Source organism: Hylaeus anthracinus, unplaced genomic scaffold (assembly GCF_026225885.1).
Source record: "Hylaeus anthracinus isolate JK02 unplaced genomic scaffold, UHH_iyHylAnth1.0_haploid 3, whole genome shotgun sequence".
Lineage (NCBI taxonomy): Eukaryota > Metazoa > Arthropoda > Insecta > Hymenoptera > Colletidae > Hylaeus > Hylaeus anthracinus.
Window position 1 is genome coordinate 7,687,996 of NW_026535284.1, and position 13,266 is coordinate 7,701,261.

General features: G+C 31.8%; 4 protein-coding genes across 4 annotated transcripts; 2 read left to right on the forward strand and 2 right to left on the reverse strand.

The window, feature by feature from the left end:
• Window positions 1–12: 12 nt before the first annotated feature.
• Window positions 13–5,706, reverse strand: LOC128893880 (trafficking protein particle complex subunit 8). Its single transcript, XM_054155180.1, has 11 exons — window positions 5,370–5,706; window positions 4,731–5,172; window positions 4,409–4,654; window positions 3,838–4,341; window positions 3,188–3,707; window positions 2,918–3,103; window positions 2,111–2,851; window positions 1,884–2,046; window positions 739–1,816; window positions 382–669; window positions 13–203 (listed from the first exon to the last, which is right to left on the reverse strand). The coding sequence occupies exons 1-10, from the start codon at window positions 5,524–5,526 to the stop codon at window positions 402–404; spliced, it is 4,305 nt and encodes a 1,434-aa protein (XP_054011155.1). The 5' UTR covers window positions 5,527–5,706; the 3' UTR covers window positions 13–203; window positions 382–401.
• A 459-nt stretch (window positions 5,707–6,165) lies between these two features.
• Window positions 6,166–8,441, forward strand: LOC128893895 (probable cytosolic Fe-S cluster assembly factor GH10760). Its single transcript, XM_054155217.1, has 7 exons — window positions 6,166–6,432; window positions 6,515–6,610; window positions 6,692–6,847; window positions 6,934–7,204; window positions 7,308–7,556; window positions 7,624–8,001; window positions 8,060–8,441. The coding sequence occupies exons 1-7, from the start codon at window positions 6,367–6,369 to the stop codon at window positions 8,299–8,301; spliced, it is 1,458 nt and encodes a 485-aa protein (XP_054011192.1). The 5' UTR covers window positions 6,166–6,366; the 3' UTR covers window positions 8,302–8,441.
• Window positions 8,442–8,475: 34 nt separating this feature from the next.
• Window positions 8,476–11,271, reverse strand: LOC128893919 (josephin-2). The gene is made up of 5 exons (XM_054155255.1): window positions 10,791–11,271; window positions 10,529–10,706; window positions 10,215–10,429; window positions 9,952–10,132; window positions 8,476–9,883 (listed from the first exon to the last, which is right to left on the reverse strand). The coding sequence occupies exons 2-5, from the start codon at window positions 10,580–10,582 to the stop codon at window positions 9,629–9,631; spliced, it is 705 nt and encodes a 234-aa protein (XP_054011230.1). The 5' UTR covers window positions 10,583–10,706; window positions 10,791–11,271; the 3' UTR covers window positions 8,476–9,628.
• A 346-nt stretch (window positions 11,272–11,617) lies between these two features.
• Window positions 11,618–13,266, forward strand: LOC128893916 (WD repeat domain-containing protein 83). Its single transcript, XM_054155252.1, has 4 exons — window positions 11,618–12,095; window positions 12,181–12,424; window positions 12,521–12,747; window positions 12,820–13,266. The coding sequence occupies exons 1-4, from the start codon at window positions 12,023–12,025 to the stop codon at window positions 13,188–13,190; spliced, it is 915 nt and encodes a 304-aa protein (XP_054011227.1). The 5' UTR covers window positions 11,618–12,022; the 3' UTR covers window positions 13,191–13,266.

Here is a 13,266-nt window from a genome sequence, read left to right on the forward strand (position 1 = left end):
AGATACGAAATGCTTGTCCAAAAAATGTATTTGTGACATAATTTCGATATTTATTCGAGGAATTATAACTGACTATATTTTTACATAAGACCTGTTTAATATATCTATTTATAATAATATAATTTACAATCTGGAACTGGTAGATTATGTTGTAACAAATAGTTAATACGCTTTGAAACGTGTATAATTGTATTTTAACATACCTGAAAAAGTTAAAAAAAAAAAAAAAAAACGAAACAAATTAAATAATACATACTAGATTTTTATGATTAATGATACAATAATAATCTGTACTACTATATGTACATAATAGTAAGGAATGATTTTAAATTACATAAATCGAAATTAATTTATTACATTATTTAATCGTAATAATAATACCTTCATACTTTTTTTTTCAACTATTTACTATCATCATTAATAATACATATGCTTTCCATTTTCCACTTTTGCAAGATGAATTCCCTAGTATTTACAACTCTTACAAAGACTTCTACACGCGCGGCTAAATCGTACGTCCCAGGAGCTGGAAGTAAAGCTTGTAATTTTACAGTATTGCTGGTGAGTGGTTCTATCTGAGAACAAATTGCTGAATGACAAGCATATCTATAGAATGTAGACGCTTGCGGAGAATACAATTGCGATTTTATATTTGGAAGATGTGTTCCACTGAAAAGAAACAAAATAATTAGTAGAATTGTTATTTTCGATGATTGTATAATGTATGATAATACAAACCTGCTAGTACCTATCGTATTGACTTTAATATCGATTTGTGATTCTAAATGATTCTGTATATACATTATTACTGGAACATAGCACAGTCGACTTTGATTAAAATTATGTGTGATCTGCCTAGCATGACTCAAAGAAAAGGAAACTATATTCTTTAAAAATTCCGTTTCTAAAATTTGTTCTTTATTATTCACAGCCAATGAATTCGGTATATTTTTATCTGGTCCAAAGATCTTCAAGCGGCCTCCGTATTCGCTTGGTTCAATTTGAATTTCCTTGGGATGTTTGTAAGTTTTGTTCAAATATTCAAGGTCGAGATGATGTTGACCAGTCGCTTGCCTAGTAATAATTCCACCTTCGATTACTTTCGCTCGCCATTTGAGAGTTAAAGTAGAGTTTAACGACATCGTTATAGACAAAGGTGTTTGCTCTACGTTTTGTGGCGCCCGTTGAAATTGTTGTTGCATTTCAGTTAAATTTTCATTCACATCTAGCGACGGAATATGCCTTCTTTGGATAAAACTAATATATGGATAATTCATGTTTGATGCTGTGCTATCATTTTCTTGAGATAAGGACACGTCAGAAAATACTGACTCGGTTTCGCTTTTCTTCCTTAATTTAAGCATTAAGTGAGACATTTCCTGAGGCTGTATTTTAATATCGGTTGGTAAGATAGATGAACTAAACACAGACCATGTGTTGCTTTCAAATAGTACTTCGGACAGCATAATTTCATTTGTAAGGGAATCATATACGTTATTTGCATTTTTAACGCAAACTATTAAATTCAATGTAGGGGAAATATCTTTAAATAATACACTTCTCGAAGCAATTGCGGTAATTTGTATGGAATCGAAAACTGTAAAGTACCACGTGTGTCTACAAAGTCGATATTTTATCATGCTTTTTGAATCGATGTTCTCGTAGTAAAAAAGTAAATCTAAGCGATGGGTTCCCTTTTCGTGAGGTGCGCATATCCACAATGGTATTGTACAAGTCTCTCCAACGTGTAATATATTGTTATCGGGATTTAACGGAATTTTTGTTACAAGTTTGTTACATTTCTTTGTCGTATGCTCTGAAATAATAACACATTAACATAAACTCATTATCAACTAATCGTAAGAAATATTAGTTACACTTACTTTCTTGTGTATTTGTATACTCATCTCCTAATGAGAACAATTTAGCATCCGTAGATGCTAAATATACATTTGATAACGACGCATTGCCTACATTCTTTAATGTAATTTCTACTTTTTGAATTTCACCGCATAACATTTTCGGAGACAGTTTACTAAAGAATACCTATAAATAAAATTGTATGATTGCATAAAAAGACATTCAACATTTACATTCAATAATTAATTACCTGCATAAAAGGTGCCTTTTCAATAACATTCATTTCTAATCTGTAATCTGTACCATACATATTCGCACCAGGTTTTTCTTTAACGTTCTTTAATTTAGGTCCTCTAATCTCAAACAATCTTTTGCCACTAATAGCTATTGTTGGATTAACGACTGGAGGATCTATCGCATGCGTTGGATTAGATAAATCATAATTTAAGCCTAACACTTTTAATTCTCCTACTTGCTTTGGTATAAGATACAGCGTAATATGTTGTCTACAAACTGGTTGCAAAATAATTGTTTCGATTACTTGAGCTTCTGTCGGCTTTAAATTTTCTGATAACTTCATTTCATTTGTAACTTGTCCATCGGCGGAAATAAACAACCATAACAAAGTTACGTTTGATAATGGCAGCGGTATATGTAACGGATTATATAATTCGATAAAAAAATGCACCGGTTCGTTCAAAACTGCATTTGGCTTTACGCTGTTATTACTTGTCTTAGAATACAATGAAATCGTCGGTTTGAATATCATAGGTGGAGATCCCTGAGCTTCTGTTATTAACATCTCTTCCATTTTTGACCATCTTACTTCATCGCACTCTTCCACATTAAATGAAACATGACTCGCTGGAATATTATTTTCGTATGGCGCAGCAACGGGACCGTACAATACTTTAATGCTATTACTATCTATTAGTGGTAAAGGCAAGATAGGAAGCCCCTGATGATTTGATAAACCTCCCTGTAACAGTAGCTATAATATGCAGACAGTAATTAATATGGAGTCAGTACATACAGATCAAAGAATTGGATTACATACATTATGGATATGTAAAAATTCACGTAAAAATGTGGCTTGTTGCGGAGCTGCTTGTTTGCTGTATGCATTCAGCAATTTCTCGAATGCCTTAACGGATTCGCAAACTTGTTTTAGCGATGCAGCCTGTCTGCCAATGGTAAAGTGTATATGATCTTCGGCTAACGACCAACCCCTTCCATTATACACCTAATAAAAAATACATAAATATACGATTAATCAACTTACGAAAAAACCATTCTATGTGATACGTTATAGATTAATTCAAAGTACCTGGTATGCCTGTTGGTAACATCGCAACGAATGCTTTCTCTGGCCCGCTTTTGAAAATCTATGACCAGCAAGAACAGCATGGAATGCGTACTTGCGCATCATTTTTGGTCCGATAAAACAATAGGCTGCTTGTTCTAATAAAAGTGCAGAACGCAAATCCGAGTCTTCGCTAGTCATACGAATTAATTGTTTCGCCGCCTCTCCATACAAACTTCTGCCTTTCAAGCATTCCGCGCTAAGAAGTGTTGCTCTAGTCGCAAACTGAGGCTTTTTACAACTGTTCGAATAAGTTAATATCGCATCGTCCATGTATTCGATAGTCTTTCTATTAGTTTCACCTTGCATGAATGCACTTAAAGCGGCCATTTCAAGAGCACCTGCGTAATAAAGCCAAGCTTGATCTGCTGCAAAATCTCTTTTCGCACTATGATATGCTTGGTAAGCAAGCGAATAGTGACCGAACATGAAACATAAGTCACCTAAGCGACGCAATTGTAATTCTGGCGATTCTGTTGTATAACTGAAATCCAAACAAGCTGGAACTTTATATATTTATATATGCTATGTTACGATTTTTTTTTTCGTATCTAATACTACACGAGTTATAATTATGAGAAAGGCTGATATATAAATATTGATAAACAACATACATTACAGCATTCGATGGAGTAGGTCCCGGTATTCCAGGTTTATTCGTTCCGAACCATCGTCTTGTAGCGCTGAAAAGTGATCTACTGACACCTTTTTTATTTGAAATTACATCGTTCAGTAGACCAATTTGTTTCTCTACATATGGAATTAAACTTTTTAAACAGAATTCTGTTATTAATGTTCGTAGTCTTTCAAGATCTTGAGTAGACAATCTAGCACCGTGTTGTGTTGCTACGTAACTCGGAGAATCTGCCCAAACGTTTACATTTATCGGAGTATCAGTAGCTGTCTGTCCTTTTGTATGTACAATGTAACTTGGATTTTGTGACTTATCAAGTGTTGGACTTAAGGGATGAATTGTCACAGATACAGCATCTTGTCCAACTTCTAAAGATGTATTTACCGATTCAGATACGTCAGAAGTAAAACTAACAGTACTATTTACATCTGGAGAAATCAATACAGAATTTTGCGGCGCTACTGGTGTTCCAGCCTGGCTCGTCCTGAAATGCAGAATCTATGTACAATTATACTGTTTAGATGTATATTTAAGGAACAAAGAAAACATACTTGTCGGTATCTGTTGTGACTTCATTGGGCATAGCAGAAACACCGCTAGTGTCTGCAGGTGTACGAGGGGAACTACCTTGTTCGCTACCTCCAGACACTTCCGAATGCTTTATTAAAAATTGACTCCAAGGATCTGGTAAATGAGTATTGTCATCAGCTTGACCTGGAGGTCTTGAATTCATTTGCAATAAAAAACAATTGTTAGCACCATAGATATTTTTCATTTCTGTAAAAACTATTTCAGCCCTGTAAACATTGTAAATAATTAATTTGAATGAATAAACTTCATTGCGCAAAGAACTTGAAAAATCAAAGAAAATACTTGTTCCTGTCATCTTGTATAGCATCATGTACTAAGATATAATATCTAAGTGTATTGTTATTAAACCACTTTGGCAATTCTCCAGGTAAACTTTGATGTAACTGTGCACCCATATTTTGTATCTTTTCCAAAGGATTGTCTTCTGCTGTAGAGATGACTACCATACAAGCAAGAAAATGCTTAGTGAATTCATGATCCGATGGGAATTGAACACTTAAAAACATTTCTCTCCATGCTTCGAACCAAGGAACAGACACGGGTATATCAATTTCTGTTGTTCCAATTCTAATAGAAGTTGTATGTTCGCACATAATCGAATTAACTGCTTCGTTCAACATTTTCCTAGCAATGCTTGGATCTGGTGGCTGCACGTTAACATCTTGTATAAAAAGTCGAAGATTTCTAACGGTTATTGTGTTTCCTTGCGGATCTTTAAAATGACCTATGAAAATGAAAGAATAGAATAGAATAGAAATTGATCAATGTTTTATAGAAATAATAATTTAAAGTTTAATTTGTACAAAGAAAATTGGAAAAGAATAAGGAAAAAGACGCTATCTTGTATTTATTGAAATATTTATCTGTATCATATTACTGATCGTTGAAGTTAATGTGTGGAAGTAATTGTAAAATCCTTACCTTCGGTATTTAGCTTACAGAACGGTTGCAGGAGTTCGACGAATGACAAATTATTTTTCTGACAAGCTGCGTCAGCCGCGGTCGAGCACACCGCAGCAATTTGTGGCGAAAATGCATTATTTATAAACTCGCGAGGGGTTAACTTACATTGAGCCATAATAATTCATAAAATTTATACAGGTAATCGAGGTTACGTATTACTAAAAAGTATGATTATACAACGATGATCATTTTGGACGCTACATTACTGACGTTTACTACCTCAGCGATCGACAGAAACCGAACTTTCAATACATCCCGAAGACGTTGTGATAAACATCTCTATCGAACAGCTGTTTTGTAGATATTTACCCATGGAGAGTAAAAATATGGAGATGACATATACATATCGCTGTATTAACCGGAAGTGTTTATAGGTGGAAATAAAATTTATACATATGGGAAAATCCATTTATTTTCAGACCTTGTCCTAATTACATTTGAAGCAAGTTTATAATGGCTAATCAAATATTGAAGGAATCAAGCAAAAGGAAGAGAGTAGGTCAGAGAAGCTTTATGTCTTATTTAGTTTCTTGTTATATTTATCACATTTAAAGTTGAATTAAAAAATCCAAGGTAGCAGACCATGTTTTATGCATGAAAATATTTGGACTAATTTGAAAGATTCTACTCTTTCAAGTAATTAAATTCCATTTTAAAAGTTGTAAGAATTCTATACATAACCCCTCTTGTGGTGAGTCCAAAAAGCGACTCGGAAAGGTCACCGCTCGCTAAGCCGCTCTGTGAGCGGGTTTTTGTACTGGTGGCCCCATCGGTGGCAAAACGCTCAAGTTTGTAGTGGAAACGCGTTTATAGTAATCCCAAGTATTGTTTTGGTTTAATAAATGTCAGAAATACATACTTTAATTATACAATATACATACATTTAGTATACAAGCATAATATTAAATATTCAATAATACATTGGTACAATAATTAAGCATATCTTTTAGAAAAAATGGCATCTCGATTCAGCGGTGCATTACAAATTACAAATTTGGATGATTTCATTACTCCATCTCAGGTATTTACTTTATTAGCTGATTTAATGAGATTTACTTTATTGTTTGTGATGTGTTATTATAAAATAATCTGTTTTTCTGTAGGAATGTATAAAACCTATAGAAATCCAAGCATCAAAAAGAAAGACTGGCGCAAAAATAAAAATCGAGGAAGATGGTACTCCTATGGTGTTAAATGAAGTATAAAATTTAATTATATGTCTTGTCAAGAAAACTTTGTCATCTTATTTCACAGTATTTTATTTCTTTCATGATTGTTAGGCTGGACAGTCTGAGAAGCTACAGAAAGTTGAAATCACACTTGCTGATTGTTTAGCTTGTAGTGGTTGCATTACATCTGCAGAAAGTGTATTAGTTACCCAACAAAGTCAGGAAGAATTACTGCGTGTATTTAGAGAAAAAATGTCTCAATGCCAGGTAACACTTTGACATGTATATATATTTTTTTTATATATATTCAGAAGCAACTGAACATTGATATTGTTTTTATGTGCATTGTTTAGAGCGAAGATGGTACTTGTTCAATATTTATAGTAGTCAGTCTTTCTGTACAAGCAATATTATCTATAGCAGAACGTTATAGTCTTAAACCAAAAGAAGCACAACAGAAACTAGCTGGTTATTTTTATCAATTAGGAGCAGATACAGTGTTAGATATGACTGTTGCAGATGATTTTGCTCTTTTAGAGTCTGCTAAAGAGTTTGTAGAACGTTTCAAAGCAGCTAAAGATGGTTCAAAAAATCAGTTACCAATGTTATCCTCTTCTTGTCCAGGTATATAATACCCATGACAATAACAATAATACACATATACAGCATATAAAAGGTAGTAGTGTAATACTATCTGTAAATTATATTTATATCTTTCTAAATACAGGTTGGGTATGTTATGCTGAAAAAACTCATGGCAATTTCATACTTCCATATATAAGTGTAACAAAATCTCCTCAACAAATTATGGGATCATTAGTTAAATATCATTTAGCTGAAACCATGGGTCTTTCACCAGAACAAATATATCATGTAACTCTTATGCCTTGTTATGATAAAAAGTTAGAGGCATCCAGAGAAGATTTCTACAACAATGAAAGAAATTCTAAGGATGTAGATTGTGTCATAACACCAAGTATGTACTTTGAACTATATTATGATAATACATATCCATCATATATATTTTAACCAACTTTTTGTAGTTGAACTAGAACAAATGCTTAACGAGCACAATTTGGTATTAAACGAAATAAACGTGAGGGAAATTCAAAAACCTTTCGGATTGCAAGTTGATAATATGAAAAACGAATTATATAGTCACAGTGGTTCAGGATCCGGTGGTTACGCGGATTTTATTCTTCGCTTTGCTGCAAAATATTTATTCGACGAAACAGATATAGTAGTTGAGTTTAAGAATCTCAGAAATCCTGATTTTCAAGAAGCGGTTTTTCAAAAAGATGGACAGACACTTTTAACATTTGCGATTGTCAATGGATTTAGAAATATACAAAATCTTGTACAGAAATTAAAACGAGGAAAATGTCCGTATGATTACGTTGAAGTTATGGCATGTCCATGTGGTGAGTTTCATTTAAAATATCTTATAACGAACATACTACATTTCGTTTTCTTTGCTAGGGTGTCTTAATGGAGGAGCACAAATTAGACCCCTCAATAATATTCAACCACGTGAATTAGCGCTAAAATTGGAATCTATGTACCGCGAACTTCCTCAAAGTGATCCTGACAAAAATCAGGTTGTTAAGAATTTGTATGAGACGTGGTTAGGGGGAGAACACACACATAAAGCTTTAACATATTTCCACACGCAATACCACGAGATACAAAAAATGAATGTTCCTCTTGCAATAAAGTGGTAGTTACAACAGATAAATGTATATTTTATATTATTTGTATGTTATTATACAAAAATATATCTTTAACATATTATTTAAAATGTATTATATAAAATGTTACTATTGAATGTAATTTGTAAATAATTTGTTAAATAAAAGTTTGTAAATACCTCTGGTAATAAACAAATATATACAATATTATTTAAATAATAGATTTATTAGACAACTATTTCACAAAAAGTAAAACACATACCTTAACGAACATAACCTATACTTTTTATAAAATAATAATCTTATAACTAAGTTTATTTAGTATAGTGCTAAAATATACAGCAAATCTAAAAAATTACATACATTGAGTACCAATTATTTTTTTTTTTATCACATTTACATAGTAATACATTTGTTCAAAGTGTAAAAGATTGTCTTTCATAGTTTTTCATATTATTTCATTGAGTAATCTAACATGACTAGCAATAAATATTAAAAAAAATAGTACTTTCTGAGAAAACTATTCTTTTATACTTCCTGTTTAACAGTATAATTGTACTTTGTATATACTTTGAAGTAACATCCTGTAACTTATGCATGTGCAACGTAATTCATTTTACCATGATATATTATTCTTAAAATTTTGTACTTTATACAAAACAAATTATACATTTAAAATAGTATATTTTCTAATGAAATAATACTGATGAAGTAATTGCAATGAATATAGAGAATAAAAACATACAGGTGTACAGATAGAAAAATTGTGAACATCAATTGTGTTCAAACAATTACATTAATATAATAGTATTAATTTGAAATGAGAGCTTGTTATACATAGCATATTTTTTACAAAATAAATACCAATATATATGTTTAAAATATATATTATTTTGTTTAAATAAATATGTATTTCGATTTTGTTTGAAACGATTATATATTATAAATATTCTTATCTTCATAATTATAATAAAAATAACATGTAACGGTTTTGTCACAAATTTATATTGAAATTAACAGTTAGTGACACTTTATGCACATATAATTCTATGTTTTATCTACCTTTCAATATGTTAAAATTTTCTTAATTTTTTAAATATTATATAATAATTTACAAATACAGTCACATATATTAAACAATTAAGAACTTAGGATAATATATTAATATAAACTGAGTAAAAATGATTGCATTCTGTATTTGTGCTCGAATGTTTTTATGCAGTACTCGTAATTTTTAATCTTTATTTTTTGTGATTCAATTCCCTGGACTTTCTCCATGACTGATCTATTGTCCCTCCCATTCTAGATTTAATTTGGCCTGAAGCATCGAATATAACTTATAAAACTTAAAGAACTTCAATTACCTAGAGTTTCTGTTATCTACAGATTCTTCATTTTCATTCATTTCCTTAGACTCCTCTTTTTTTATGTCTATATCTGCATAACTATCTTCGATATATGTAACCAATTCATTATTTGTACCGATCCCTTCGTTATTTGCACACGAATTTATTAGCCATCCCTGATTGCTATCTATTTCTCTTGACACAACAAGAAATAATTCTTTCTCCTTACTATCTATCTGGTCCTTTAGGTATACAAGTAAATCATGTTCCTAAGGACAGTTAGTTAGTTAGTTAAGGAAATAAGTTAGATATGCTTATAATTAAATCATTTACTAACCTTTCCTATAAGTTGCGGGGAATCAAGCTTTGAATCAAGATTATAAAAGGCACCATGGATCTTTTTTAGTGCGATCCAGTGACGTCTTTTCAAAGGAAGTAACACAAATCCTAATTTATATTCTGTTGGTACATTTAATATAAACCCTTCAATATTATCTAAACACAGACATTTGGGATCTCTATAAAATCCAATAAGTTTATGAATAACAAGTTTAAATTACTGAAACAGTACACTATTAATAATTCATTAGTTCCACAAACCTGCGTTTATCAAACCAAACTGCTTCCAGTCCTCTTCGTTGTAGAGCTGCCATAATAACATTAATATCATAATTACCAAGTCCTAATAATGATTTATGAGGATTAATCCATACATCTGGACTTAAACTATAACAAATTTGATCTAATTCTTGTTTACTAAATCCCCTTTCTTGAAATAAATTATTCAATGCATGTAATGCACAAAGCTCCTTTACCTATACAGAAAAAAAAATTGAAATTTTGTTAAACATAAGATAACACAGTTTTATACATTGTAGAATTGTAAATGAAGAATATAGAAGAAAATTATTTACTTGTCTTTCATGATATATGGATCCAGTCATATCAGCTGCTGTACTTGCAACCATTTTATCTACATAATTTGTTTCCTATATTATATTGCAAATTTTATCAATTAAAATCTTTCTGTTACAATAAAATTTACAAAGTTTTATAGTGGTATGTATTGATAACCTTCAATACTTGATAGCTCTGTGAAGAAAATGAAACGGTTATTTGCTCAAACCTGATGGAAGGCTGTATCAATTATTAAATAATTGCCACGAAAATACGTACTGCATTGAAAAATGAATGCTGTCACTTTGGAATACGCTATAATATCACGATAACCCAATGAAACGGAACGCCGACAGTATCGATGGAACATATGTACTTACATATGTTTGCATGTATGCATTTGTTTCTGTCATTCATAATTAGGATTTTTCACATATCCGAAACGAGTTTAAAATAACATTCACTTTCATCTTCGTAAATGTTAATACTCAACAACGATTCACAGAATTATGTAAAAAATTGTTTCAGTCTAATATACGGTTTTTATATAAACTAGAAAATCGCATCGCTGATTGGAGACTGGACTACTGACGAGCTATTCCAAGTTTACATATTAATATGGACATGGTATAATTGATTTTTCACTTCAAATTTTATTTTAAGGATGTGTCAATTGAAACGCACTGATACAGTTTCGCTAAATAATACGTACTTGAATTTCACAAATACGTTGATTCGATCAATTCAGGACCGTCTCTAGAGTGCATAGTGCCCTTAGGGCACTGTTTTTATATTATTAATTTGACATGTATTTATTTATATATATGTAGATACATAGTTTCGTGGTCGTCTACTGTTAATCAGCGACTTATAAATCGAAAAGCATTGCTGTAAAATGATATGCAAAATGTTAGAATGGAGAGAGCTTACTGTTATGTATGTATGTTATGTATTTTAGGTTATCAATATGACTGCCGTCGGGATCTGACCTCTGTTGATGAAATAAGCAAATTATTTCTTCGATTATGAGCTTTGGAAAATTTTAAGCCTCAAGGCCACTCAAGGCTCAAAAAATACTTCAAGGCCTTTATGTCAATTCATTTAAAGCTGCTTCAAGCTGCGTGCAAGCTGCAAGCTTCAAGTTATAGGGATAAATATCCTGAAGCTTGGATAATTATCTCTCTCAACTTTGATTTATTTTAACGTTAATATTTGTATATCTAATTAAATAATATCGAACTTATCAACAATAAATTAATAAATTTTACATGAACATAAACCGAAACTCAATGTTTTGGGGTTAGGTTGCTTTGTAATTATATAGAATTTTAAATCAGCCAATCAGAGTTGAAAATTATTATCATGCTCCCCTGACTGTACACTTAGTTTTGTACATAATTATGATTTTGCGAAAATGCACTATTGTCTTAGATAAAGTAAATTAATAATACAATCGAAAACATCATTTTTGCCTTCAGAGTTAATTTTCGAAAGATATCTTTAAGCTTGTAATGGATGTTGAATATAACCTCGTAAGAGAAATAGATTGTAAACAAGGGGCTGTAAGAGCAGTACGATTTAGTGGTGTGTATATTTACTTCAAATTAGTTCTTTTCATACAATTTTAGCTTTCTATTAACCTATAATATCCATTTGTATAATTTTTCAGTTGATGGTACTTATTGTTTAACCTGTGGCTCTGATAGAAAATTAAAATTATGGAATCCGCACAGAGGTGTTGCTTTAAAAATTTATGGAGGACACGGAGACGAAGTAATGGATGCTTGTGCATCCTGTGATAGTAGTCAACTTGTGTCTTGCGGATTAGATAAGTCAGTCATTCTTTGGGATGTGGCAACTGGAACTCCAGTTCGTCGTTTAAGAGGTCATGCAGGTCCTGTTAATGCTGTAAGGTATATCTCAAACAATTTAATGTATACATATACACATTAATATAAATATTTTATTAGTTTAGATATAAATAAAATCAAAATTTGTTTCAATGACAGATTTAACGAGGAGTCTTCTATGGTTGTCTCTGGATCCCGAGATAATTCAGTCATGTGCTGGGATGTGCGTTCTAAGGTACAGGATCCTGTACAATGCTTAGGCGAGGCTAAAGATTCTATTTCAAGCATCAGAGTATCAGATCACGAAATTTTAACAGCTTCATTCGATGGTAAAATACGTAGATATGATATTCGCGTTGGTGAAATGTATGGAGACTACATGGGTGGTTAGTAAATAATGCAATATAAAAATATGTTCTAACTGCAGATTATAATTGATTGTAATGCAATTGTTATAGATGCTGTGACATGTGCCAGTTTTACAAGAGATGGCCAGTGCATAGTGGTTAGTTGTGCGGATGCTGTAATTAGATTAATGGACAAAGATTCTGGAGAGTTACTGGGAGAGTTCACTGGACACGAGGCAAATAATTTGTGCCTAGAATCAAGTGTAGATATCCAAGACACTCGCATTCTTTCCGGATCGGCAGATGGAAAATTATGGATATGGGATCTAGTTTCTCAAAAAGTCGTTGCAAAACTTTCAGGATTTAAACCAACGAAACATCCCGTCGTGTCGTTGAGTGTTCATCCACAAGTAAACTGTTTTCTAGCTTCTAATGGATCAAGCATATTAATGTGGAGTGCTGCATCTTTGGTACAAGAATAATTCTTTAGGACCAAGAGTTGTAATCGTAATTCTCGCATGTTTAAAATAATACCACGTTATCATAAATACCATGCTG